General features: G+C 45.3%; 3 protein-coding genes across 3 annotated transcripts; 1 reads left to right on the plus strand and 2 right to left on the minus strand.

The window, feature by feature from the left end:
- Positions 1-77: 77 nt before the first annotated feature.
- On the minus strand, positions 78-2,140 carry LOC142890736 (transcription termination factor 2, mitochondrial-like). Its single transcript, XM_076029969.1, has 2 exons — positions 2,005-2,140; positions 78-1,377 (listed from the first exon to the last, which is right to left on the minus strand). The coding sequence occupies exon 2, from the start codon at positions 1,368-1,370 to the stop codon at positions 204-206; it is 1,167 nt and encodes a 388-aa protein (XP_075886084.1). The 5' UTR covers positions 1,371-1,377; positions 2,005-2,140; the 3' UTR covers positions 78-203.
- A 2,468-nt stretch (positions 2,141-4,608) lies between these two features.
- On the plus strand, positions 4,609-6,313 carry tnnt2c (troponin T2c, cardiac). Its single transcript, XM_076029972.1, has one exon. It carries the CDS (start codon positions 5,225-5,227, stop codon positions 6,056-6,058), a length of 834 nt encoding a protein of 277 aa, XP_075886087.1. The 5' UTR covers positions 4,609-5,224; the 3' UTR covers positions 6,059-6,313.
- An 8,819-nt stretch (positions 6,314-15,132) lies between these two features.
- Positions 15,133-23,022, minus strand: syt10 (synaptotagmin X). The gene is made up of 7 exons (XM_076029950.1): positions 22,627-23,022; positions 21,611-22,007; positions 18,962-19,523; positions 18,331-18,451; positions 17,868-18,039; positions 17,623-17,752; positions 15,133-16,737 (listed from the first exon to the last, which is right to left on the minus strand). The coding sequence occupies exons 1-7, from the start codon at positions 22,826-22,828 to the stop codon at positions 16,666-16,668; spliced, it is 1,656 nt and encodes a 551-aa protein (XP_075886065.1). The 5' UTR covers positions 22,829-23,022; the 3' UTR covers positions 15,133-16,665.
- Positions 23,023-26,690: the final 3,668 nt, after the last annotated feature.

Raw genomic sequence — 26,690 nt, forward strand, 5'->3', positions numbered from 1 at the left:
AGACATATCAAGGCAAAAAAACAGCTTTTTAATTAGCAGAATTAAAATTTTCAGGCAACACTTGGTATCTCATTATTTGCACAACACTAGTGTTGAGGAATTGATAACAGTGTTTGGCACGGTAAAAACTTCAGAACAGTTGTAGCTCCGCCTTAATTTAACTCATGTTTCCTCACAAACCCTCCCGATACAAAAACACCTTCTCAGTCTTCGGCACATCGGAGCGGCGCTACGGGGTTGAAGAGCGGCCGCTTGGGCCGCAGCTGCAGCCTGCTGTAGCTCATTTCAAAGTCCTTCTTGGTGCCCACGATGACGTCCAGGCTGCCAGAACGCACGTCGTAGCCGTAGGACGCCAGCTTGTGGATGCGGTAGAGCACGATCTGGGAGGTGAGCTCCAGGACGTTGGGGGTCTCCTTCACCTGCTCCACGCTCAGCCCGGCGTCCATCAGTCCCTGGAAGCGGCCAACCAGCATAGGCAGGGAGTAGTAGAGCAGGGCCGGGCAGCGGACCACCACGTCCCGGAGCTCCTCCCGGGTGCAGGAGAAGATCTCCCTGACGTAGGCCAGCGCCTGCTGCATGGTGGCCGGCTGCAGCTCGGCGATGGAGGCCCGCAGGTTGGACACCATGCTGAGCAGCTCCTCCGTGGTGAAGCCCTGCTCCCTCAAGAAGCCCAGGCTGTCCCGCCACGCTGCAGCCTGCCTCAGCAGGATGTAGGGGTTCTGGCTGAGGAGTTTCCGCAGCCACAGGCGCAGGTTGCCCTCGTCGCCGCCCAGGTCCAGGTATGTCTCCCTCAGCGTGTGGATGACCTCCCGGTTGAGCTCCACCGGCCGGCTGAAGCTCTGAGGCGCGCTGGCCATCAACTTGCAAATTATTCTCTTGCTGAGGCCGAGGCTCCGCAGGTAGAGGATGTTGCCGTGCTGGTTGTCGTGCTGGGTGGTGGTGAAGAATGAGGCTGGGAACTTCTCGATGATGCTCAACAGCTCCCCCTTGCCGGGACACACCGACTCCCAGAGCTGCCTCTGGTTTGCCGCGTCCTCCGGTCGGCACAGGACGGCCTCGGGGTGAGTCTCTAGGATCTGGGCGATGGCCGGCCCATCCGCCCCCATGTCCCTCAGCAGGTCGCCAATCTCCGACACGTAGGCCGCGTTCTCCGACAAAACCCAAGCCTTGAGCTTGCGGATCTTTCGGATGTCCACCGACAGCTCGTAGAGGGAGTCCACTGTGTGCTGGTTCTCTGGTTTTTTGTTACTGGAGGTAACCGTGAAGGAGGAGGAAGATGAGGAGGTGGTGGTGGTGGAGACAGAAGGAGGGAGGAGGAGTCTCATCCTCTGGCAGTGGGTGCACAGGGAGGCGGTGGTGATTCGGAGCATCGTTGATCTGCATGGAAGACAGATTTACAGAAATGGTACAACAGCGGATGGACACGAGTGTGTGTGGTGAAGTCCAGCTCACCAAAACAGATCTAAACTCCAACCCCGCCCCATTCTGTCGCAAAAACAACTCCCTTGTGCACTAGTCAATGCCTTCTTTGTTCATCACACCCATGGCAGCTACCACAAGACCAAATAGCAAACACAAATTGCAAACAGCTTTCTGTTTATGCAACAATTTGAGCCGCTGGGTCTTGATTTCTGATAGTATTTCCTGCATCATCTCCCAAATTCATTACCTAAAACTGAAGAAGAGGCGCTGGCCTGTATAAACTGGAAATGATGAAGTTTGAACTGCCATATTTCCATACAGTTGCCTAAAGTCGCACTGCACTAACCTTTGTGTGACTTACTGCACGGCAGGGGACACCGTGTTCCTCTGACTGCTCTCTGTGACGCTGGCATGTTACGTGCTGGTGAACATGCACGCGCAGCACGTTGGCCACTTAAAGGCTATGAGTGGCATTTAAAAAAACAACAACATGCTAGCTCAACGAAAGACCGACGGCACGAGATGAGCACGCAAGGGGTGCGCATTAATGTGTCATAAAAGGCAACAAAATGTGTGGTTTACCGGCGAGGTAGGTCCTACTAGGAGTGAGTTGGTCCCGCTGCTGGGCTTTCGTAACATGGGGGCGGAGCCACGGATCGCACATGACGGCAACGTGTTTGCCCTACGCTGCGTTCATAAACGCGTCGGAAATGTTGAGCTCATCTCAGTTGAGGCTTCCGAGTTCACAGTCAACGATTACAGACTGTGAACGCAGCACGAAGGTGAACCGTAGCGCACAGCGGCGGCGACGAGCCGCTTCATCATGATGTTCAACCTCGTTCGCTCATACAGCCGCCAGGTGCACTCTTATAACCCCCAACACACTCTCGAGTGATTCCCGAAGTAGGTGTCGATATGTCACAATGTTGTACTGATTAATAAACCCCACTGTCTTGAAGCTAAAACACGTCAAAGTGTTGCTGTTTCTAGTTTCCGGTTTTGGCCTGTTGGCTAAAGCTAGGCTTAACAAACACTTTAACAGCTTTCCGAACTGTTTTCGCTCAAAAACTCTTTTTGAGTACCTACAGTTGGAGGAATTCAGTGACATGAATTCCACAGCAAACGAATGAGCAAACAGCGCCACCTGGCCAATTTGCCTAATTGAATGCTAAATTAATCAATATTAGCAAGTAACGCTGAGCAGGTCAGTGTGCAAACTATACACAAAATAATTATTATTCTAGATATGCAGCAACGATATTGTTTCAGAATTGCATTTTTAAAAGTCTTCACTGTACTGTTCCATATTATGTGTCAATGTGTTTAATTTGTTTGCCTCCCATTATGGCGTTTTTACCTTAACATGTTTGCATGCAAGGTTTATAGCATCTATCAAACACATTAAAAGTGTCTGTGGGAGGCAATACACTTACAGTTGTGACAACAAAACCAAAATGAAGATGGAAACAAAAGTAAGCATTTTTCTTGTTATACAGCTGGAAAATGAAGAGATGCTGCTTGATGGAATGATTGGTACTGAAGTCCCGTCTCAGCTGACTGAGACGTGTACAGGGTAAGTCAAAACGTTTTGATTTTAAATAGCACATCAGTCATTTATGCATGTAATCTGAAATTATTTTGAGCACTAAAGCAATGCAAAGGTTTTTTTTTTTGTAATGCAGTGACCCTGTTTAGATTCAGTTCAACCACAAACTTAAAAAAAAACAAACAAACAAACAAACAAACAAAAAAAACTAATGGGAACCAACTTCATGCTGTGTCAGTGAGAAATGCACCGAACTTTGAACTAATTCTGGTATTATTATAATTATCTAACCACAGGTGAAAGTCATCTTATAATTTCAAAATTTCCATTTCTTAAAATACATTTTCATTTCAACTTAGAACCATCATGGCATTTTTGTCCTGGGACCTACAAGATTGCAGGACAAACCTCTGACCACAAGGTGTCAGTATGCACCAGTAGCAGCATGCTTATACTGAACATGTATTAACTGTTCATGAATGGCAGACTTCATGTGAAAGTCTGATTCTTTTGTTTCTGGAAGAAACACAAATGTGACGTGACTATTTCTAGAACCTGCTTATTTGTCCAAGACAAACTCTGACCTCTAACTACTCTCAATTTAGTTGTGACATCCAGAATTTCTTATTATTGCACCGCCGTGCTATATATTTTTTTTTTAGATTGCGTGTTGAATAACATGAAGTTGTTATTTATAGTTGTCATTTGCTGCCTCTCTGTGCTAATGGACACAGTTGTCCCCTGCCACCAGGCTGCCTCAGTAACTCCAGAGCCACCTGCTGCCCTGACGTCTAAAACAGTCGTGTTTCAGCAGAGCCCAGTCTGCTCTGGGATGAGACGCTCTCACAGGCACTTCAGATTTGTTTGTCTTTCTACGCTGTGGTCACAATTAGTCCAACGTCAGCGCTCCAGGAGGTTTATACGAGTGTAATCGAACCCCCCTGGAGATAATGTGTCGTCTGCCTCCATACGAGCGCGGCAGAGTCATCAGAAGCTTAAGAAGGCGCACGGAGCACTTTTAATTGGGATTCTCAGACGGTGCACAGCACCTGTCTCTCCCCATCAGCCTGCTCATCCTACTCTTAAAAAAATATTCAATTTGTTTTCCACGATAAGTCACGGCCCTGGAAACACTCAGTCGTGACATCAGCATTTAAATGTTGACGCGCAGGAACAATCAGACTTTAATCCCGTCCGTGCTGAGAGCAGGGCGCTCCCAATGGCAGGAATGTATTTAATTACATTCCACAGAGGAGACGAGCCAGCGGCGGAAAAAAATCTCTTCTTATATGTCTTTGTTCCTCCTAATGATGTCATTTTTTCCTGACAGGAACAATAATAGAAATTTGAATTTACCATCCTACTGCCTTCACCACAATGTGTAGGAATGAGATTGTGCTTTGCAGAGATAGAGTGAAGGCGCTGAAGATGACGTTCACTAATAAATCCTCAATACAACCTCCGTCAGGAAGGAATACATTTTATTTGACCACTTTTTCTTCACAGGGTTTTTTTGCTGAAAACGTGTAGTGCAGCGTGACAAACCCCTTCGCTGTTGTTGTTTTAATCCGTAATAGCTTCATTTCAAAGCCAAATTTGGATCAAGTTAATAGCTCCTTTTGGACACAACTATCCAGAAATGACTTGACTTCCCACAGGTAGAACTCTGTCGGGCTCTGACGAGCTGGAGGCAGCAGCTCCCTTAATCCTCCGTTTAACAGTTCTGTAACGTTCTACCAAAGCCCCCGCTGAGTCGCCCGCTCATATGTCGCGCTGCGGCACATTCTCCTCCCCTCTTCCTTCTCGCGTCTCCTGTGGCCCCTAAACAACCATGGACGCTATTTGTTCAGGACGATGGCGAGGACAAGTATGCGTGAGCATCTGTTGCGCCTCTGAAATAGTCTCTCATCTCGTCCCTACAAAGGAATGAGGAGCGCCGCAGGGTCATAGCACTTTGTGTGTGTGTGTGTGTGTGTGTGTGTGTGTGTGTGTGATGGGGGGTCTTTTGGGGATAAGTGTGTGTATGTGTGTGTTGGACAAGTCTTGGTGAGGAAAAAATAGATAAGTCCATCTGTCTCGAGCACCGCCCTGCTGCCGACCCGCACTCTGGAGACTCTGCTCACACTGTGGTCACATGGTTTCGAGGAGGAAGCTTAAAAAGCCGCCAGTCTGCTTGCCGGGGATCCTCACAGTCTGCCAGACACCAGCAGCCCTCAGCGTCCTTACTGCCTTCTCCTCCAAAGAAACAGTGCCATCATGTCGGACGAAGAGTACGTGGAGGAATACGAGCAGGAGGAAGAGGAAGAAGAGGTAGACGAAGAGGAGGAGGAGGTTGAAGACGAGGAGGAGGAGGTTGAAGACGAGGAGGAGGAGGAGGTGGAGAGGAAGGAGGAGACCGAGGAGGAGACGAGACGTCGACCCAAGGCCACCTACGTCCCCAACATGGCTCCTCCGAAGCTCCCAGACGGCGAGAAGGTGGACTTTGACGACCTGCACCGCAAGCGGGTGGAGAAGGACATCAACGACCTGCAGACGCTCATCGAGTCGCACTTCTCCACCCGCCAGAAGGAGGAGGAGGAGCTGGTGGCGCTGAGGAGCCGCATAGAGAGGCGGCGGGCCGACCGCGCCGAGCAGCAGCGCGTCCGCACCGAGCAGGAGCGCGAGCGGCAGACCCGCCTGGCCGAGGAGCGGGCGAGGCGCGAGGGGGAGGCGGCCAAGCTGCGCGCCGAGGAGGAGGCCAAGAAGAAGAAGATCTTCACCAACAAGTCCTTCGGCGGCTACCTGCAGAAGGTCGACCAGAAGAAGGGCAAGAAGCTGACGGCGCGCGAGGAGAAGAAGAAGGCGCTGCTTGAGCGGCGGCGGCCCCTGAACATCGAGCACCTCAACCAGGACAAGCTGGCCGAGAAGGCCCAGGACCTGTGGCAGTGGCTCCACCAGCTGCACGCCGAGAAGTTCGAGCTGGCCGAGAAGCTCAAGAAGCAGAAGTACGAGATCTACGTGCTGAGGAACCGGGTCAGCGACCACCAGAGGGGCTCCAAAGCTTCCAAGACGTCCCGAGGGGCCAAGGGCAAGTCTGGCTCCTGGAAGTGAGGGTTCAAAGACCTGCCTGCAAGACCCCGGTGGTCTCTGGACTAGACTGTCTGCAAGTCGGGTCGTTCAAAAAACATCCTCAGCCAGCTGCCTGTTTTTCTTTCCTGTGTGCGTTTGTCTGATTATAATTACAAAGTTGTTTTTTGTCAAGGAAGTCTGGAAGTCTTTACATTTCAATGTCTTTCGAATAAATCAAGGCTTATTTTAATATCATTTGCTGTCACTTTATCTTTTATAAAGATGTTGAATTCTAAATTCTGCTGATACTTTTTTCTTTCTGAAAGAGAAGGGGCTCTGGAGCTGGGTGTGGTCTTTTTGGTGTCGAGTCACCAACAGGTGTCGCTCAGCTGCCTTTTATAAGCCTCTAATTCAGCCCCCCTAAGATCCAGAGTAGCTGTTTGGTCCTGCTCAGTTTTTGGCCAGAATAAAAAAGAGCCAACCTGGAGAGGTCAGATGCCACGGTGACCTCAGAGAGTCAGCAGATTCACAAAGGTGTTTGATGCTTGACCTCAAATACCTTCAACTATTTTTTTTTCAACACGGTGGCGCAGTGGTTAGCGCTGCCGCCTCACAGCAAGAAGGTCGTGGGTTCGAATCTGGGGCCCGGGCCTGGGACCTTTCTGTGTGGAGTTTGCATGTTCTCTTCGGGTTCTCCGGCTTCCTCCCACACTCCAAAAACATGCATGTGAGGTCAATTGAACATTCTAAATTGTCCGTAGGTGTGCATGTGAGTGTGAATGGTTGTTTGTCTCTATGTGGCCCTGCGATGAACTGGCGACTTGTCCAGAGTGTCACCCTGCCTTCGCCCTAAGACAGCTGGGATAGGCTCCAGCAGACCCCCGTGACCCTGAATAGGAATAAGCGGGTATAGAAGATGAATGTATTTTTTTTTCCTTCACCAGTTTGCAATTGAATTGCAGTTATTTGAGTTTGACATGAATGAGAAAAAACAAAACACGTCAAGGACTAATATACGTTAAAAAAAAATCTAAAATAAAGTCATTTTCTTTCCCTATATCTTTAAGTTTGATAAGTTAAAGTATAATAAAGATGAGGGATTTTTTTTTCTAAATGGTTAGGGTTAGCATTCATCACCTTTATCACAACAACATTAACTGTAATTGCACTTTTGTGGCACTTTTCAAATTAATTTGATTTACTGAACCTACTAAAAACAAAATAGTGTGGGCAGTAAAAAATAACAAAAGTGCATAAAACATTTTATTGTGTGAAATAAAAATTTATCACATGAATGCAGACAATTAATCCAATTATATGTGGAACCATAATTGAATTCACCTCAATAAACCTGTTCAATTTTAATCTGTCTTGAAATATTACCTCTGGCCCATTAATGCACAAATGCTGTCCGTAGGAGATGTTGCTGTTTAAAAAAAAACAAAAAAAAAAAAAACTCATAAAAAAAACTTGTTTGTTGTGTCTGTTGGAGGGCTGCAGATGGCAGGCGGTGCCTCGGCCTCCGCTGACTTTATTTTTTCTTGATTGGTCTCCCAACCTCCATCCTGTTTGTGGTCAAATAAATGTCACTATCTTGGCCGCTAGGTGGCAGTAGAACGACTCCTGCCCTCCATGGTGGAAAAGTCGCATTACGTAATTGAATGTTTGATGCGCGCAGAACATTGTGGCAGTCATGTGGGAGAATTTTTATTTAGAATGGGATGTCTTTTCTTGCAGTAAGAGACATGCTGCACCTTTCTTCCCCAATGAAACCACCAGTGGCTGCCATTTAAGTAAGAGAGCCTGCGGAGGTCTCCGGGGTCTGCAGCCAGCCGACCCGTCAGACCTCGAAACCGCGGAATCATTTCACTTTCCCCTCCTGCGGGCTTTGATTGTCAGCCACTCTTGCTGTTGTGCTCTCACTGCGCTGACAAGCCATTAAACGGTTCCCAGACCCAGCAGAATGCCAACAGATTGCCATAGAGACTGCAATCAGGTCTTCAGAACCACGCACACACTCTCTTGCTCGCACTCCCTGCCCTCGAGCCTCAGCAGCACGTCCTGCCTCTTCAGCCCCAAGGTATGTCTCCATGGTCCATGTGGGTGATGGTGTGAGAAATATTTGAGGGGCGCTCCGCGAATGACTCCCTTACCCACGCTGCCCTGCTGCTGTAGCGCTGCGGTGTGCGCGTGGCCCGGCAGCTGCAAGCACTGTTGACTCATTAGCGCCCAGCAGAGACTGGAGCATGATGTATAGTTGCCACTTATTACTGTCTCACTCAGCTCTTGCATGTAGCCAAGTTCTTCCGTCCCGTTCTACTGTAACTCAGAGGATGGAGTTCATGGCCGGCTACACCACCAGAAAGGCCCTGTGGAGTGTTGAGATTTTGGGGCCAGAGAAACCCTGATGTCCCAAAGTGTAGAAATCAGTGAGGCTGAAGTGAAATTACTTTTTTTTTCCTTCAACATTTAAAACAAAACAAGAGCATAGTTCTTTTTCTGTTGCCATTTGGGGGTCTTTCTTGGTGTCCTATAACGTGATATTTTGGGAGGGATGATTTTGGATCATAAAAAAAGAAGAAACTTTCTTAAATGTCAAATTCCTAAAGGGTACAGACAGAAAGCTGAAGTCTCATTGGCTCAACATCGGCGCTGCTTCATTAACGCTTTTCTGCATCTGTAATACTCCATCTGTCCAAAAAAAAAAAAAAAAAAGGGTCGTGAAAACCTCTCCACGTTTTCAGATGCCAAAGAAGTTTGTGTCAATTCATTAAGTCCCAGTATGAAAATCTGCAAAATGCTTTCTTTTTTTGGCCCAGCAGCGGAAACGTTGGTCAGTACAGCCAAGCACCGAGCTGCTCCCACTATCCACATTCCCCTGAGCGCTTAAGTGTGTATTTAACTCTACTGGATCCTCTGTGATGGCCATTAAGGAGCCCGCATGGTGTCATTGCTCACGGTTCCTGTTAATTATTTACAACCTGACTTAATTGGAATTAAATGTGATTATGCCTGTTGGTAAACACCATGTGGAGTCATAAACCCATTATTTCCTCACCGACTCATCGGCTCGGTGCTCCCATTGTAACATTTCTGTTCCAGTCTTTTGCAAAACAATGAGACCCATTTAATAAAAATGTGGGGTGCACATATGTATTTATACATGTATACATGTAATATATATATATATATATATATATATATATATATATATATATATATATATGTGTATATATGTGTATATATGTATATATATATATATATATATATATATATATATATATGTGTGTATGTATATATATATACATGATGTATATATATATATGTACAGTATATACATACATACATACATATATTTATGCGTATACATATATACATACACACACACACACATATATATACATACAATATAGGATGTATATTTATATACATAACTGTTATTATAACTATTGCTGCTTATAATTCTTATATGAGAACCGTTCTAATGGTAGGAAAATTACTTTCATTGTACTGTGAGTATACAGTTTTATTAGTGTATTTATGGACAGTGTGATTATTTTTTTTTTACCAAAATAAAAATCATTAATCAAGCAAAATTTTATTCACTGAACCTCTATTATTACTGTATATATTTGTATATATATTTTGCACTGCATGTCTACCAGTTACTGCTACTAAAATGCCACACTACAGAGACAAAGAGATATTCAAGTAATAACCAGAAAAAAAAAAGGTACTAACCGCATGAGAAACACCTGAGACTACAAACAAGCTGATGAGGTGCGTTTGTGTCCAGTTGCGAACGCGAGCGCCAGCTCGGTGGGAAACGCTCAAGCCGAAGCTCTCCAGACACCTCCGGCCCCACCGATAAATGAGCCCGCCCCGAAGTTGGTGCTGTTCAGGCTTATCTACCAGCCTCGGCCAAATTGAGGAGGGACTGGGTGTCAGGCAGAGGTATAAAGGAGATTTAGCCGTGTGACAGGGCATTAATATCAGCAGCTCCTCGCCTCTGGCCCCGGCGTACAGATAAAGATTTCTATCTTGCAGTGCATCCTTTCAGGGCCTCGCTGCGACCGTTTGAGCGCTAATTTATTAGCGCGGAGGCTCAGTCCTCTGTGGCTGTAATGCCCCTATGAAAATAGCAACAAAATAACCACTGGACGCTTTACGAAAGTTTTTTTTTTTTTTGTTTGTTTTTTTTACGGTGGAACCTCAGCTGTCAGGAGGCTGGTAATCCGAAGATGTGACCCAGCTCGCTGACACATTCACTCTGCTGTTTTATGACAAAGTGAGGCATGAGGCAGGGAAATGGGCACCAGAAGTATTTTGTTTTTATACGAGCTCGGCTGTAAAACCCTTCAAAAGGCCTCCCTTGGAAAAGCTCCCGTGTCCAGGCTTCCTAGCTTAGCTCCATCATCCCTAAAGACAAATATGGAGATTCCCCATTGGGCCAGTTTTGCAAAAAAAAATGTTGAACTATTGCTTTAATAGAAAGATCTTCAGGCCATTTTTAAAGCGAGTAGGCCACTACGGACTTTGTGAACCTTCTTGTCTTCAGGAGCTCCAGTGTCAGCTCCTAAATCCAGACTGACGCCCTACTAATTCCTCCAGCCGGACTCTATTTTTTCGACATCACTTTAAGGAGTGGAAACTGCCGTTAACCCACCATCAGAGTGCGCTATGACTCACGCGTCTGTTTGTGTGCGTACGTCTGTGATCGGACATGCTCTTGTACCCGCCGCTAAAGGGGGAAACTATTAATAAAAAGCATGCTGGCCTTCTGGCGACAAACACTGAGGACAAAACTATGAGTCACCACCGTAGCTCAGCAGCTTGGCCGCTTCATTCATGGAAAAGGGCTCTAACACAGAGCTGACATCATGGATGTTCTTGCTGCTCTTCAATTGCACTTTTTTTTTTCATAACACATTTCTGATTACTCCAAGTGCGGTCATGTGTTCATCAAGGAATTTTGCCGCGTTAACTGGACTGTTAACGTCCATCGATAATTTGCATCTTTTATTAGTAGTGAACTTTTCCATTTAATATATATTCTATATTATAACATATATTCTGTATGAAATCCACTCTCCTCATATAGTTGATTACCTGTAAAAGCGTGTGGCCTTCTGATTTAGCCTTCTGCTTAAGTGATTTCGTTGGACCTTTCACATGTTTGTCCTTCCACAAAAACAAGGTGGTCCCTGTTGGCGGAGCCAACACCTGGCTGGGCACGCAAAAGTCTAAATCCAAATTGTATACTTTAACGTACAATTTCTTGCAACTTTTGCAACTGCAGAGAATAACAGAAGAATGTGATGGCCAGGGACACAGATTATTGTGTTTCTGTTGATAAATTTAATTTTGCATAATATGAGACCTTTGACATCAGGATAGATCAGGTGTCCAGTTGGATTAGACATCTTTAATTGGATTCCAGCTATGAATTGACGTTATGAGAGTGAGCTATACCTGTGATGGAATGAGCGGCGTGTTATTATTCCAGCTCACGTCCTCCGCTGTGCACTCTGTCCCTGGTGATTCATTGCGGCTCCTCCGCCTCTGCCTGCCATGTAAATCAGCCGAGCAGCTGGAGCGGCCTGTCACCCAGCAAACCCGCCATTACCTCGTCTCCCCGCCGTCCGTGACACCACCCACTGATTGTGGCGCTGCTTGCACCTGTTGCTTACGTTCTCTGACTCTGTTGGACTCGCATCTTCTTAATCACCACCTCAGACTAATTTCAAAACGGAACTCTGTGCATGCCTGAGTCATAGGGCATCGAGGGACGAAACGATAAGGAGGCTTTAATACGCCGTGATTATCTCAAAACCTTGTGAATGGTTATCTGTGTTTTGGAAACTCAGATGTGTGTTTTCGTTTTTTACACGTACCAGCTGTTGTTTTTGTATTTAATATGTAAGTATTTTGTATTAAAAATTATTTTGTCGCAAAAAATATTTGTTTCCCATTTAACAATGACAAATCGCCCCCTCTGCAGCCTGTGAAATAGAATATTGTTATCTGCTGCAAGATGCACAGAATTCCAATCTCATAAAAAAAAAGAAGTAGGGTAATAGTAGGGTATTAATATGAATTCACTACATTGAAATGCAGTCCAATAACATGAATGTGATTTATCAAATGCAACTGAAACTTCATTCCAATAAATTCCATGACAGCTAATACAAAACTGAACATGCCGTGAATTTCAATAGCAAGTATCTATTTGCTGTAGTAAGTACAAAAAAAAACTATTTATTGAATTACAAGGCACTGGTATGTCAAGTCACATGATGTTGAGGCTACTTTCCATAAATGAATGTGTTGTGTGCACGCATCTCTTTCAAGTCATACACCAATTATGACACAGTCTGACACATATGTCTAATCAAATAAAAAGAGGAGGCAGTGACATTTTATAAGCAAAAGGTCAGCTTTCAGTGGTAATGGTGGGAAGAAAAGGGGAGGCTGTGACCGGATCACACCTGATGCTATTCCTGGATTCCCATCTGAGATGGAAAGAAAATCTGATTGCACCACAGCGCTAATCTCTTGCATTCATCTCGTTCGAGTCAAAGGTTTAGTCTGTTGGGGAAGCAACACAAAGCTGCAGCTACAGTCTCTTTTGGGGATGTAACAGTTCATGTAGAAACAATTCTTGGTTTAATAGTTTATTTCATGCTTTAAATATGAATCCATGTTGAGGTTATTCATGTGTAGGGTGTTTCTGTCAAGACCAATCAATTGAAGCAAGGAGAGCAGTGAGAGAGGATCCCGCCGCTCGTATCCATGGGGTAAAACGTCTATTTATAGCTGCCCACATCAATATGTTTCCCCTCTGTGCCGCCTCTGTGCAACAATCTTTCATCTCTTCTTTGTTAGTTGAGGTGATGGTCAGTTCCTCTTGACACTTGGCAATTGTTCTCTTGGTATTTTGAAATTCTGGAGTGTGGAGTGTGAGAATCTCGTGGGGGTGTTTCTCCTGAAGATTACAGATGATTAAATCCATCAGATGGTGACTCAAACACCGCAGAACATCCTCAAACACCTAATAAGATGTAATAAGTCTCTCCTCAATGCCTTCAGGCAAACCCAAAGCAGTCGACTATTCCTCATTACTCACCATCTCCTCGAAAAAAGACCCATGAGAGGACTGCCAATGGTGGATCAGTGGCAGAGAAATAATGTGGCAGCCACAAATCTTCTGAATCTGGATGGATGTTCCAGGATATTAGGGTTCGAGGGGGTTTTATAGTCTCTGTGGGTAGATGACATTTATTGTGGAATACCTAATGCCTCTTGGCCTCCATTCCCGCCTTACCTCCCATAGCTCATGCCATATTCACACACCATTTGCGTGCATTCCCTGAAAATCTTTTATACCATAAATTTGAAGACCTTTAAATTATGCAATCCCACCAGGTCCACTCCAAGTATGAGGAGGTGTATCAAGAGTTGCCTTAATGGGGATACCCAAGGCCATTACATGACTCTTACCCTGTAATGAGTGACGGCATTACATAACCAACCCACAATATACCGGTTTACCTGTAATTGTTCTAAGAATAGAACCGGCCAGTGTTGCTTCTGCATTTCATGAGGTGGCCTGTGACCCTCCATGTTCCATTCGCCAGGGAAGATTGAGCATAGATCAGTCAGTGTCATCTTGCCTTCGATTGCTCTCCAGGAAAAGTGGTAATTACAGGCGCTGGAAAGATCTTACACGTAACAGCAGATTGAGCCTAACAACCTCTTCATTTTTACCCTCAGCCTTCACCCTTTGCCCTTGAAACCCAATCACAAAGTGGTAGAAGAAATGGAACAACCCTTCAAAAACTTGCCGTGGTACCAGTCGTCAGGAATGGTTTTACATAAGGAAACTTGCTGTGCTTTTGCTGGAGGTTTAACATGCTGTCCTCAGTTACACTTAATAAATCTCAATACATTTCCGGATATTTATTGTTATTGTTAACTAACAGAACTATTTATTTCCTGAAGCAAGACTTGTTCCTCCTCATTCTAGGCATAATATCCTTAAAATGATGACCATCCCCACTTGCATTGTTGAAGTTATCAGAGAGTCCAAATAAACAAGGAGATGAGCTCTGATCAAAGGCACCACCGCACAGAGCGATTAGGAGCCTGCTTGCCAAAGATACGAGACTCTTAATGCAGGTTTAACACACTATGAGTGGCTCGTATTCATTGCCAGGGAGACTGATGCGACATCCTTCCTCTTTGTCCGGCATTGTGGATCAAAAGGAAATCTTGGCGCCGCATGACAGATCAAAATGTCCTCTTCATGTTTCCCCATCAAACGCCTGGCTAGAGGAGAAAGAAGGAACCGCTGAGCTTTTTTCCCCCGTGTTTCAGGTCTTAAAAACGTTCAACAACTCCACCCTCTTGTATCACTGCATGGAGTGGTTATGGAACATTTTCTATTTGTTCTGGATTGAGGGTGGAGCCACTGCTAGACGGTTATGCTGAGCTACCACAGAGACAAAACAGCAAATATTTGGAGACGGTGCATAATTACTAAATCTGTGCAGTTCTGCTGCTGTCCCTTTTGTAAATCCCACTTCTTGTCATGCAGCTTGAAATGCTCCTATACAATACAGTGTTGAGTGTTTAGTCAGTGAACAGCCAAACCTATTATGTTATTGAAAAGCCAGACTGAACTCAAGGAATAGTGACAGAGCTGTAATTAACTGGCACTCACTGATTGACTGGCTGTGAGATCTGTCCAGTGTGTGCTGTACATAGGGCAGCAAGAACTACTTTCATCGCTCCCGCTGATTGTGGAGTGGACTCACACCACGCTTTATTTGGAACATAACCAATTTACCTTTGATTATTAGACTTATTAGACCCTAACCCTAACCACTTTGAGTGACCAAGAGTACCAATATCAGTACGCTTTGGATAGCGACATTTACACATTGCTTGCTTTGGAGTTGAACTTTGCCCGCGGTAAGAAACAAAACTAAAAACTAAAACTACCAAAACAACATTTTTTTCCTTAATACTAGCTCTTGTTAGGTACTTATTCTTACCCGTTATACCCAAATATGTATCCAATCAATGTAACCTGTGTATAAACAATTGAATTCATAATTCAACCAAGAAGTATCTTTTTTTTTTATTTTGTTAAAATACATATGAAACAAATACATGAAATTATATTCCAAATCTTTTACCTTAAATTGTTACAAAAGTTATCACAAACTGTACACATCATGACAGCGAACGCAGTTGTTCTTGCTCAATACAGATTGCACCAATGCAAACGATTACGGCTCGAAGCTCTAAACTCCTAAACATGAAATAAGTGGATAAGGTAGAGCTGAACTCACTGGGTCTCCACATTGACCTCTTTGTTCACAGTTAGCACAGGAACATACTGTATATAAGTGCCACTCAGTTATGAGTTGGAGATGCTCCTTTTGTCACCAAACGATATAAATACAGTATGATGTATTGTTTTCATAGGTTTACATCAAACTTCTTGAATTCCACTCTTCTTCATATACAAACAGTGCCATTGACAAGTTTACTGTACAAACAGACAGAGAAAACAGTTTTAAATCAGAAAATACTCTCACATATTCTTTTTTTACAATTACATTTTGCTAAGGGTTCTTTTTTAGAGTGGCAGAGGGCATGCTACAAGTTACAAAAACAACTCCTAAGGATATCACAGGGGAAATACGTACCGTTTTATGCATGTGCAAAAAAGGTTAACAGTACATAGCCTTGTTTTTCTGCTATTTGCTATGTTGGTTTCTTTTTCTTTTTTCTTATTACTCACATCAAAAAGCTGAGTCAGAGTGTTTGTCAGGTGCTTTAAACTTAGTTTGACATGGCTTGATGCAAAAAATAAATAGAAACTCTGTCAATACATGAATGTCCAAAATAACTATGAATCCCTGAATTTGTAATGTCAGTTATTTATAATGTTAAGTTTTATTACATTAAGATCTAATTACTAATCACATTTACTTTTAGTTAGGGCTGGTATACGGGAAAAACAAATAACAGATACATTTTTGAAGTGTTTGCTACATGTATCTGCTGATTTTCTCTGTGGACAAAACAAACTAACTACTACTGGCCTTTTTTTTATTTTTATTATTGGTTGTACTCATCTACAGCAGTCTCAATGGGAAGAATGTCTGAGCTTTACTTACCCAGCCCTTGTGTAAGTTGTGTGGATTTTTTTCTTTCCTAAAAAGCCTGATTATTTGCTGCAAGTTTTCACGGCAGAGCAACGCAGTCCTTCAGCTTTGTACAACTTAAAAGCAAAGCGTTAATGACCCCCCGCAAAAATGTGGGTCGGTGATTAAGTTGTAAGTAAAAAGAATGTTGAGTTTTTGCACCAAGGCCTACAATTCCTATTGTCCATTAAATAACGCATTTCTGAGGATTTTATCACATAAATATGACAAAAGAAAATACTGTTCGAGTGAATGATGTTAGGTGCTGTGCATAGCCAGCTCTCTAGAGCACTGGAACAACAAAAAGAAAACTCCTTTAAAGCAAACATTTAAGACGTGGAATGAGTTTCAATACAACATGCTCACTAAAGACTTGTTGCAACTTCCTAGACGGCGGTATTCTCCAGTGGAGGCGATGTCATTGCGTGAGCATCAAGGTGTCAGCGGAGGTTTGGGCGAAGGACAAGAACCTTGACTCTCAAAGCTTGCTGCTCTTCCCGGCCACTGCAAGGTGAAGCATCACAAACATGCCCAGCGTATTACAGGGGCTTCTATGTACAGTCGCAGTATCTTTGCAGACTATTACTACCTGAGGATGTACTATGATCATAGGCAAATAGGATGCATTGACCTAGCAGTGAGTTTGTAGTGGCAAAAAACACTAAGCATTGTTTTTTACATGTTTTGTGAGTTGTCGAGCTTCCCTGTAGCCCTTAATGTTCTGTTATCACAGAGATAGACTGTAAAGTGTTGTCAACAATGACATTGAACACTTTTGAATTCAGTTTTAAACTTGAATCTCAACTAATATTCATTTACATAACACATATACATTAATAGGAGGCATAAAATCTTCAGAGAATTAGCTTCTTTGCCTATGATTACAGTTCTCACCAATCACATGTAATAGTTTTGCCACTGAAAATTGGTAATCACCTGCCGTTTCCTATTGGGAAGATGAAAGAAAAAAAAAAGGAAAAACATTGATATCATTCAAATGATTAAATGCACCAAAGCCACTGGAAAACTCTCTCAAAGTAATACAGAAATGCACTCACTGGCCTAGCAAGGATTTAAAAGTCAGAATTTGATTTACATTATTTAACCCAGAATTGCACACCAAAAACACACTGCATAGCCTGCATGGATTTCAATATCCTCTGTCTTTGCATTTCTGTGCGTGAAGATATAACAGTATGTAAATGTCAAATTTCTCTGAAGAGGAAAGAGACAATTTTTAAAGACACTAAAGCATAAAAATGATCTTCTAGAACTTCTGCCATCAGCTCATTTTAAACGTGTGACAGAGAGTGGCTATATTAATGACTGAAGGACATGAAGGAAGCCAACGTGATTGTCAATAGAGAGCTTTCAAACAGATGTGTTTACCTCTCCCAGAGCGTGCCAGTGTGTGATGGGCTTCCGAGGGTAAGCCAGCATCTCGTTCCAATGGTCCCGTCCGAGACCCTCAGCGTCTGGCCCCGTGCGGCACACCCCGATTACCTCATTGTGTCCAACACTTCAAGAGGGAAGACGTACATACAAACAAATGCTAAAAACCAACCTGTGACACCTACGATAGCACATTAATATAATGTAGCCTACGTTAACAACAAGCTGCTCGGCTAACGCACCGATCGTAGTCCATCACCATGATGGACAGACTGACTTGTTCAACGTTCTCGGGCGGGATGTCAAAGACAATGGCCTCGTTGTATGATGGGTTGAGCGTGCTTTTCTTGGTGGTCGTCTTTCGTTTCTTCAACCTCCGTCCGGTGCAGATGAGGTAAACTTTTACATAAGGATCTGGAAGAAATGTTCAACGTCATTGGTTCCTATGGATATTACAAGGAAATGACCTACCGGCATGTTTCAGTCTTTCATGTACCAGAAACCCATCTTTAAGAGTCCAAGAGCTCTACCACTAATGCCTCTCTGTTAAAGGAAGTGTAATCTTTTCCATAATTTGTTTTTATTGGCCTCCCATTTACCCATCCTCATTCAAACTGGCCACCTGCCGTTCTGTTGCAGTTAAGATTGATGAATGGCCCAACGTGTGTTTGATGTGAGCCACATCTTCAGCAACTGGTTGGTTACCTGAGGAGCCTGTGATGTCCATGGCTTTGAGGTTTCTGCATTTGATGACTGTCAGGGTCATTCTGCCGGCCGTGGGTAGGTAGCACAACGAGTACATGATCTCTCCCAAGTCGATGCTTTCCTGAGACGACAACAGAACAGACAAGGTTTCTTTTACATATCTTCCCTTGGGTAAGTGCTGTGCAGCTAACATACATGAAAGATCATCATGTGAAGGTAGTTGCATTTTTGTTTTGCTGTTACTTCATGATCGATGAGCGCAACAGAGGCAACTTCTTGAAATTCCAGCGCAAACCCAACATGAATTGTCCCCATCCTAGGTTGTTTGTATTTTAAAAAATACTTAAATTATGCATTGACAAAGATGGATTTAGAACCTGGTGCGGTATTAGCAAAGATCTCCTAGGTTTCTGTTGTACTTTTTGTTAAGCTTGTGTTGAACTCAGTATTTTCCTTTGTGTACAATACTTTTTTCCCTCCTTGACTGATTACCAGTTTTCAAACAAATTAACTGCTTTAGTTGCTGAAGCACAAAAGCACTTCCATGGGTTTTGAGTGGCATCCACAATCAGGAACAAATGCCTGCGTAGTTAACCCCTAGTGGCACCTGTTATAGTTTGGAACAACTCACCGTAGTGGCAACATGGATATCCTTCCACACCACAGCCTCCCGAGACAGATCCGACAGTTCGAAGAGGTTGTCCACCACCACCTCTCCAATCATATCGTGGCTGGTGAAGCGGTCAAAGTCGTAGACGCTGAAGTGCAGCTTGCGGTTGCAGAGCTCGTCGTACGCCACGGGGAAACAGAAGGTCTCGTCAAAAGTCGGGTTGAGGTTTTTGCGGTGGACGCGCGTCTGGAACTTCTTCTTCCTCTCTGGTAGCAGGTAGATCTTCACGTAAGGGTCTGAGGTGCCTGTGAAGTCTTTGGCAGGCAGCTCCAAGGCCTTGAGAATTCGCACCACCAAAGCTTGCTCTTCGTGGTCGTAACGTAACGAGAAGCTGAGCTTCCCGCAGGTCTCCACCGGCTCCTTGGCCTCACCCTCAGAGTCCACAGACTTCTGCTTGTAGAGCTCGGGCTTGATTCGTCCAATGCTGGCTGTCGAAGACTGGCGGAGAGGCAGTGTGTCTATGCTGAAGTCGATGCTGGTGACATTCATCTGGCGGGGCAGGTGGCGGCGGAATGAATTGTGCCTGTTGAAAAGGGTAAAGGACGGTGGGTGAACCTCATGGTTCCACATGAGTGGAGGTTTTTTGATGGTATATTTGACATATTCCAGTGAGGGAATCCCGCAGTGCAAATGACCAATAAGTATTTCAGAAGCACGTCTCCAGCACTGAGACGGGAGCTATTATACAAATGACCTTAATGCTCCAAATTTCTATGAAGTTTTAATCTTTTTCAAAGAAAATTAAAATGCCCATGATTGACTGGCCAATTTTGTCACCTAGCAACCGGCCCTATTCTCTTCCCCAACCGTGAGACAGCCTCAGTCACCTGACAGTAACGGCAGAAGCGAGAATTAATGTGCCGTGAAATATATATCGGAGTGCTGGTTGATCAAGGTACAGAACAGGGGCAACAAAGTGTTCGGTCAACAAAGTGCAAGATGTTGTCTCCAAATGATTTACTGCTGTCTCTCGACTTTCATGCCTTTATTTAATCCACTGGTGATAACGGTGCCAGTTTTCTACATATTTCAGTTTTTCAAGATCATGAGAAGCACCATGTGGCATTTCCTCTAAATCTTCTGCCATACACACACACAGTGTTTAAATAGAATGGATTAATGACATAGCTGAAAAATGGAATTAGCTTTTTCTGTGCTTTGAAGAACTACAACCAGGGCCGTTAACAATTCTGATATATGATTGGACAAACTTGTCCAATTGCCTCCCATTAAAGCAAAGTGCAACAGTTTTGGATCGTTTTCGAACCTCCAAAAAGGAAGTTTGTGTACATTGCTTTGGGCTCTGAGAAATGGTGATGGGCATTTTTACAACTTTCCAACATTTTCTGCACTTCAACGCTAAATGGATATTTAAAACACATTTAGTTGCAGTCCTGCCTTAGGCTTAATTGATCTGTTGGTAAATGTAGCTTGTAGACAGCACATTAGGGCAACCATAATTTTCTTAAATGTCGTCCTGACGACCTCCTATTTAAAAATCATTTGTGGAAACAGGAGCTGTTGGCGTGTATCTCTGCTGAGTTATTTAGAGTTATTTAGATTCAGATTTAGCCAGAGTCAGTGATCCAGGTAAAAATAACAACATTCTCCCCAATAATTACAGAAAAGTCCCAACAAATGATTACAAAATAAATATATATATATGTAAATCAGTGTCCAACAAAGAGACACTGCCACCAGTGTTTCCACAGCTGCAACAGGTAGGAAGTGGCAATTCACCTTGTTTTTGAACAAAATGTACCCATCTTCATTGACTTAAAAACAATAAAGAAGGACACATTTTCCAAGATTTTGTAGCTAATTTATTATCATTATTATTATTGTTTGTTTGTTTGTTTTTTGGACTCGTCTTTTTTTTTAACATTTGGTTCTTCCACTAAGAAGTAATGAGTGAACGTGACTAATAGCTGACAGCAGATAGGTGGACGTGTCTACATGGCAGGGACACGTCTGGTGGGCGTGTAATTTATCAAGACTTCGGTCTGGGTATAGAACGCACACATATTAATTACAAGCCTAACAGGAGACAAAGGGAGGTTGTCAATAACGTCCTCCACGGTGACACGATGGAGCACAGCTGGCTGCTTGCGAGCCACCAGGAAGCCAGCGTCCACTCTGACAGCTCCCACCCCACAGCACTGCTAATTATGGACATTGTACATTCAACATAGTGCTGGGAAACAAAGAATGTGCGAGAGCGTGCTTGTTTAATTACCGGGGTCGCTTCCCCGCTGTCTCCAGCACAGCCTGAAACAAACGCCTTCAGGAGATTACAGGGTTTCCAATGATGTGCCACAGATGAGAACTGAAGAGTCTAATGGAAGGGCGTGGGGTAGGGGTGGAGGCGGGGGCGGGCCCAAAACTCTCAGATTAACATGTGCCTCAGCCTTTCAAGGGCGGCAGCCCCGTTCCCTGGAGCCTGACGTGACACGAGGTGAGATCGGTGCAAGGCCAGTGGCTGCAGTGTGACACACTGTCTGGACGGAGGCGACACTTTCTGTCTGGAATGCATGATCGTTTCAGACCAGACCAGTGGGATCATGACTGTGCTTCAAGTGACAGGCGATGAAGTGGGGGTGGTGGGGGTACCTGGAGGAGGAGGTGGGCTCAGTGGTCTGCCTCTGGATCTTGGCCTGCTGGCTCAGCTTCCCCCGCAGGGCCGTCTGCACCTCGGCGGGGATGTCCGGGGACGTCTGGCTGATCTTCATGGCCGCCTCCAGCAGCTTGACGGTGCTGCGTCCGTTGGCCTTCACCTCCAGCGGGTACTTCTTCTCCAGCTCGCCGGCGCCGCACTCGGTGGCCAGCGGCGAGCCGGCGGACGTAGCCACCTCGGGAAAGGCCACGCGGAGGCCATTCTCCACCGGAGCCGACAGAGTCTTGCTCCTCCAGACGGGCCAGCACAGCTTCCAAAAGACAAAGAGAGAGACTACCAAAAGGGCGAGCCCACAGAAACCTACAACCACGGCGAGGAGACTTATAGAGATGTCTACACGTAACCATGAAGAGACAAGGAGCGGCAGGGAGGGGGAAGAGAGGAAGGGGACGCAAAACACATGAGTGAAAAAGAGAAACAAGAGAAAGGAAGCAAAAGCAGAACGACAAAATGAGACATACAAACATGCAAAGGGAGAAAGAGAGAAAAGAGGGAGAGAAAGCCAGCGGTAAGAAAGAGGGGGCAGCATGTGCACCTGTTTGAAAGAGCAGGATCACATCTTTACTGTCTGGAAAACCTCACATCAACACAGTCAGTGACCAAAGTGGGATAAAAGATCCAAACTATCCCGATGACTTTTTTGCTTATACAGATCCAGAATCTAAGTTTGTACAGCAAATCTCCCGGCTGAAAAAAATCGAAGACAATCTACTGTTGTTGTGCTTGCATCTTCTCCACCTGCTGCTTGTTTAATCAGTCTGGACTGCGCTGCAGCAGCCGCAACAGGTAGACAGAGGCGCTGCGACAACAGGTGCAGCTGGATGCAGCAGCTGCAAAGTTCCAACGGGAGACTCAACAACGTCCCACTTGTCTGCGCCTTTGCTTCAAAACGCACAGGCCAGGGAAAATAGATAAATCAATAACTACAAAGAAAGTAGTAACTTCTATTTACCTGCGTTTCCTTTACCTGGTATGTTGCTTTCGAGCGGGAAAATGTCCGAGCATTTCTCCCGGTCCACGTGTCCCGTGAGGCAGAGCTCCGTCACGATCTGCAGCGCCCGCTGGCACAGGGTGATGCTGTCGTCCGTTCGGAAACTCATGTCTCTCCTGTTAAGCCATTGCACGCCGGAGGACCCAGGGGCGCGGCGGTTCATCTGGACGGCCGTTCGGGGTTGCGTGGTTATTACGCGCCGCGGAGTGCAGCCTGTCCGCGGCAGACGGCGGCGGTGCGCGCTGATGCGTCCTGATCCATGTCCGGCGCGCAACGGCTGGCAAAGGCGACTGGCGCGGCGGGTGCGCTCGGCGCGTCGCAATAACGAGGCTTCGAGGTGCCGGTGGCGGTGATGGTGAGCTGGAAGCGAATGGGGAGGGGCCGAGGTCCAGCCCTTCGCCGCGTCCAATAGCAGGGCGCCTCAGTTGGCGGGTGAGCCCCAGTCAGTCAGTCAGTTGCGCGCCACCGCAGAAGAGTGACTTTTTGCGCGCATCCCCACTGTTCGTCCAGAAGGAGCCCCCCCCCAGCAATCTAGAAACCTCTACAGGTGTCTTCGGCTCTGAGGAGTGTTGGCTCGGAGACGAGGGAGCATGCTGACAAATGTTCCCACGGAAAATAATTGACTTATTTCAAAAGGAAATCACGGTCAATTCAGGACAATTGCCCATGAAGCGCACTACTGGTGTAACTTATTGAACGCACTTGCACTATTTACCACAAATTATGCATTTAGTGCATTGTACCAGAATTTTTGTTTTTGTATGTTTTCTATTTAATTCACAATTTGCACATATTCAACACCTGCTGTATTTATTTAGTCCATACATCTAAATCAAGCCAGCATTTGACTGTTTTTTTTTAACACCCCCTAAATAATAATAAAACTTTATTACAGACCAAATGGTCCAGATAAAAGCAAGACAATACATTCAAACGATATAAAAGACACAACAAAAGAGCCATGCACAACATAATCACAATGCAATGTGTAAATTTGTACGTGTAAAGTTTTGTTCTTTTGTAAAGTGATAATATTTTGTTGCATCGGAGCCCATGATGCTCTCCTTTGTCCAGACGTCACCTGACCGAAACTATGAAATAACAACTTTAAGCCCAAAATTTACTTAAATGCCCCAAACTGAAAAAATGCATGAATGACAAAAGCAGGGCCTGTTGTATGCTGTTTGTCTAATTGCATATGTATTTATTCAAATGTGTTCTGTTTGTTTCTTGCATGGTGTGCAGTCGTGAAAAGACAGTGTTCTTGTTTCCTTTAAGGCCAGCACATCCACTAATTTTTGTCTGTTTGTTTGTCTTAAAATGACCCCACCCACTATGGAGCCGTACTGTATTTAAAATAGAGTCAAGAAAGTCTGCGGGTCTTTCATTGTCAACACAAAGACGACATTGTTGCCTGTAGGCAGGAGCACAACCCTCATCCAGCCTACTTTCCCTGGGTGCTTTCCCCCTCCCTTCGACTCAGTGCCTGCTGGGGGGCCACAAACTGTCGCCTGGGGAAGCAGAAAAAAATTGTCCTGGCATAAAAAAAGAACAAGAAGCGGTGAAATAAAGGCTTGACAATTGCAGCCGCGAGGTGCTCTGGATCCTCGGAGCCATGGTTACAGGAGGTAACCTGGCCAGATGGATTCAATTAAGCCTTTAATAAAGAAAATGCACGGACGCCAAGTGTAGCCATGCTGCTGTATGTGATGAAATCAGTTGGTTGAAATCCTGCCATATGCACATTAACTCCAGTTCAATCAGATATCTTTGTTTGGAAACACCGTTAAGAGTCCTGCAGGAGGCCTTGAGTGGTTTGAATTAAATACGGTGGCTGTTTCAAGTCCAGCTCCTCTCACCCTCCTGCCTGCAGCCTGCAGCGCTGCTCATGCGCTTCCCTTTTTTTTGCCCTTGTAATTCCTTCAGCTTCAGCATCAGCTCATGTACAGATGCCCTGAGGCGATGCAAACGGAATGGGGGCTCCGCACGGTGGTCTGGCATTGGGTTACCTCTCTGCTGAACGCTGGAGAAAAGAAAAAAAAAAAGAAGCGTACACAGCTGGAGTGCGATTGATACTTTTCACTCTGACGGCATTTTAGTCCACTTCACCAGTTCCTGTTCTCTGTTCTGCTTGGAATGTGCACTTCAGCTTTGCATCTGACTTTACAAATTCAACCATGACTTTGACTTAATGGATAGTTGGACAGGATAATTCAGTTAGTTGTCACTTGATCAGGAATTTTGTTTGCAGGCCTCCCCTCTAACCTATGATGTCTGATATACAGTGGTTTTAAACTCCCCCTCCCCCTCCCCCTCCCCCATCCATAGCATCGTGTCCTACCGTGCACTGTGTGATTACTGTGGGAGGTACGCCGCGCCAAAACCTTACATTAACCCGAGTCAAACACACTCGGTGCACCTCTTGGTTTGCTCAGTGTTTAATGCCACCCGGTGGTTTATTTCCAGCTGCAAGCCCCCTGACACCGTGCATTAATAATATGGGCCGTCCGCTGGCCCGGCGTGCAAATAGTGCCGGTAAACCGTGCAGGAAGATTGATTCCGTGTCCGGGTTTATGTCCTGGGCTTAATGAGCAGCGGGAAAATAAAATAAACGGGCCCGGCCAGAATGCTGGAGAATTAGCGCCACTTTAATATTGCTCTTTAAAGCGGCAGTTGCAGGTTACTAATTGGTGCTGGGAAAGGCGGGAGATGATGAAAGGTTAGGGTGGTGATTATGCTAATGCCGCCTTGTTGCGAAGACAAAAGCAATCGCACGGCGCACGCTGTCAGCACTGACATGCTGCCGTCCTGCTCCAGCCAAGAAAGAGTAGAATAAAAGAAAAGAAAAAGATCCCATCCACACCACCGGCTGAATCTCTTCGCACTTCCTTTCTTTCTCAGAGCTGATTCGCGTTGCAATCAGGGCTGCCTCACCTCACAGTCGAATCAAGCTTAGTGCAAGATGAATTATTATTTTGTTTGGTCGGAGCAGCGTGTCCCTGATTTGACTGGGACACACAAACCAAATGTCCTCACACCTGGTTGGAAGCTATGCGTTGCAGCCGCCAGTCCACAAATCTCAGACATTCCCTGGGGCTCCTCCACTCTCGGATGTGTGAGATTAATCCAAAGCACTTTGGAAAGTTTCCTTTGCTTGCAGCTATTTTGTTACACAGTTGAATGCAGGTTTAAACCTTTGTCCCAGTCTTGATTGTGTTTTCTTGGGATTTGTTACTCTGGGCACCCAGGCAGTGGATTTCAAATATTGTGGGTAATGTCAGCACAGTGGCTACTCAAATGCCCGCGTGTGTGTGTTTATATCTTGAGCGACAGGCACAAAGTGTTCCCAGCACAGCTGAGTTTCTCCAACTCACATCAAGCTGAGCAAACAAAAGAAATCTCTTTTTCCCCTGCTAGCATTAAATTAGAGAGGAAATCTGTTAGTCATTGTCATCTTCTCCGTCGCTGATGCTGTTTTGATATTTTTGGGCGAGGGCGGGCGTGCGGGTGGGCGCCGCTGAGCCTCGTGGCGACAGACACGCTGCAGGAACATGGCCTGTCACATTGGCTGACATTAAGGGAAGCAGCGAGCGAGAGATGATTTCATCATTAACATTCATGAGTGGGAACACGGGCGGCTTCCAGCCTGCTGCGGCGCCGCCACCACCGCTGTCGAAAAATACAAAGCACAGCCGGCCGCAAGACGAGAAAATACAGCGGCAATTAATTGTTTCAGAGGCGGCGAGGATCGTCACTGGGAGTTTCAGCTCGTCAGCGCAGCTCAGAGTCGCTCCTGGAGGGCGCACTCAGCTCGGAACAAGAAGGGGGAATCAAAGAGAAGCGGAGTGGATGATTGTTGGACGTCTTCTTGGTGTCGCCACCTCTCTTCCTCAAATTTTCTCCCCAATTGGCAAACAAGTGAGGCGCGACGTGCAAACTGCTTGATCAGTTTTGCCACTTGCCATTGTAGTGGCAACCCCAATGAAAAGACTGTTTGCCCTAATTATGTTCACAACACTCAAAGC

The sequence above is a fragment of the Nelusetta ayraudi genome, unplaced genomic scaffold (genome assembly GCF_046127955.1).
Source record: "Nelusetta ayraudi isolate G7.1 ecotype Tasmania unplaced genomic scaffold, CSIRO-AGI_Nayr_v1 ptg000027l, whole genome shotgun sequence".
Lineage (NCBI taxonomy): Eukaryota > Metazoa > Chordata > Actinopteri > Tetraodontiformes > Monacanthidae > Nelusetta > Nelusetta ayraudi.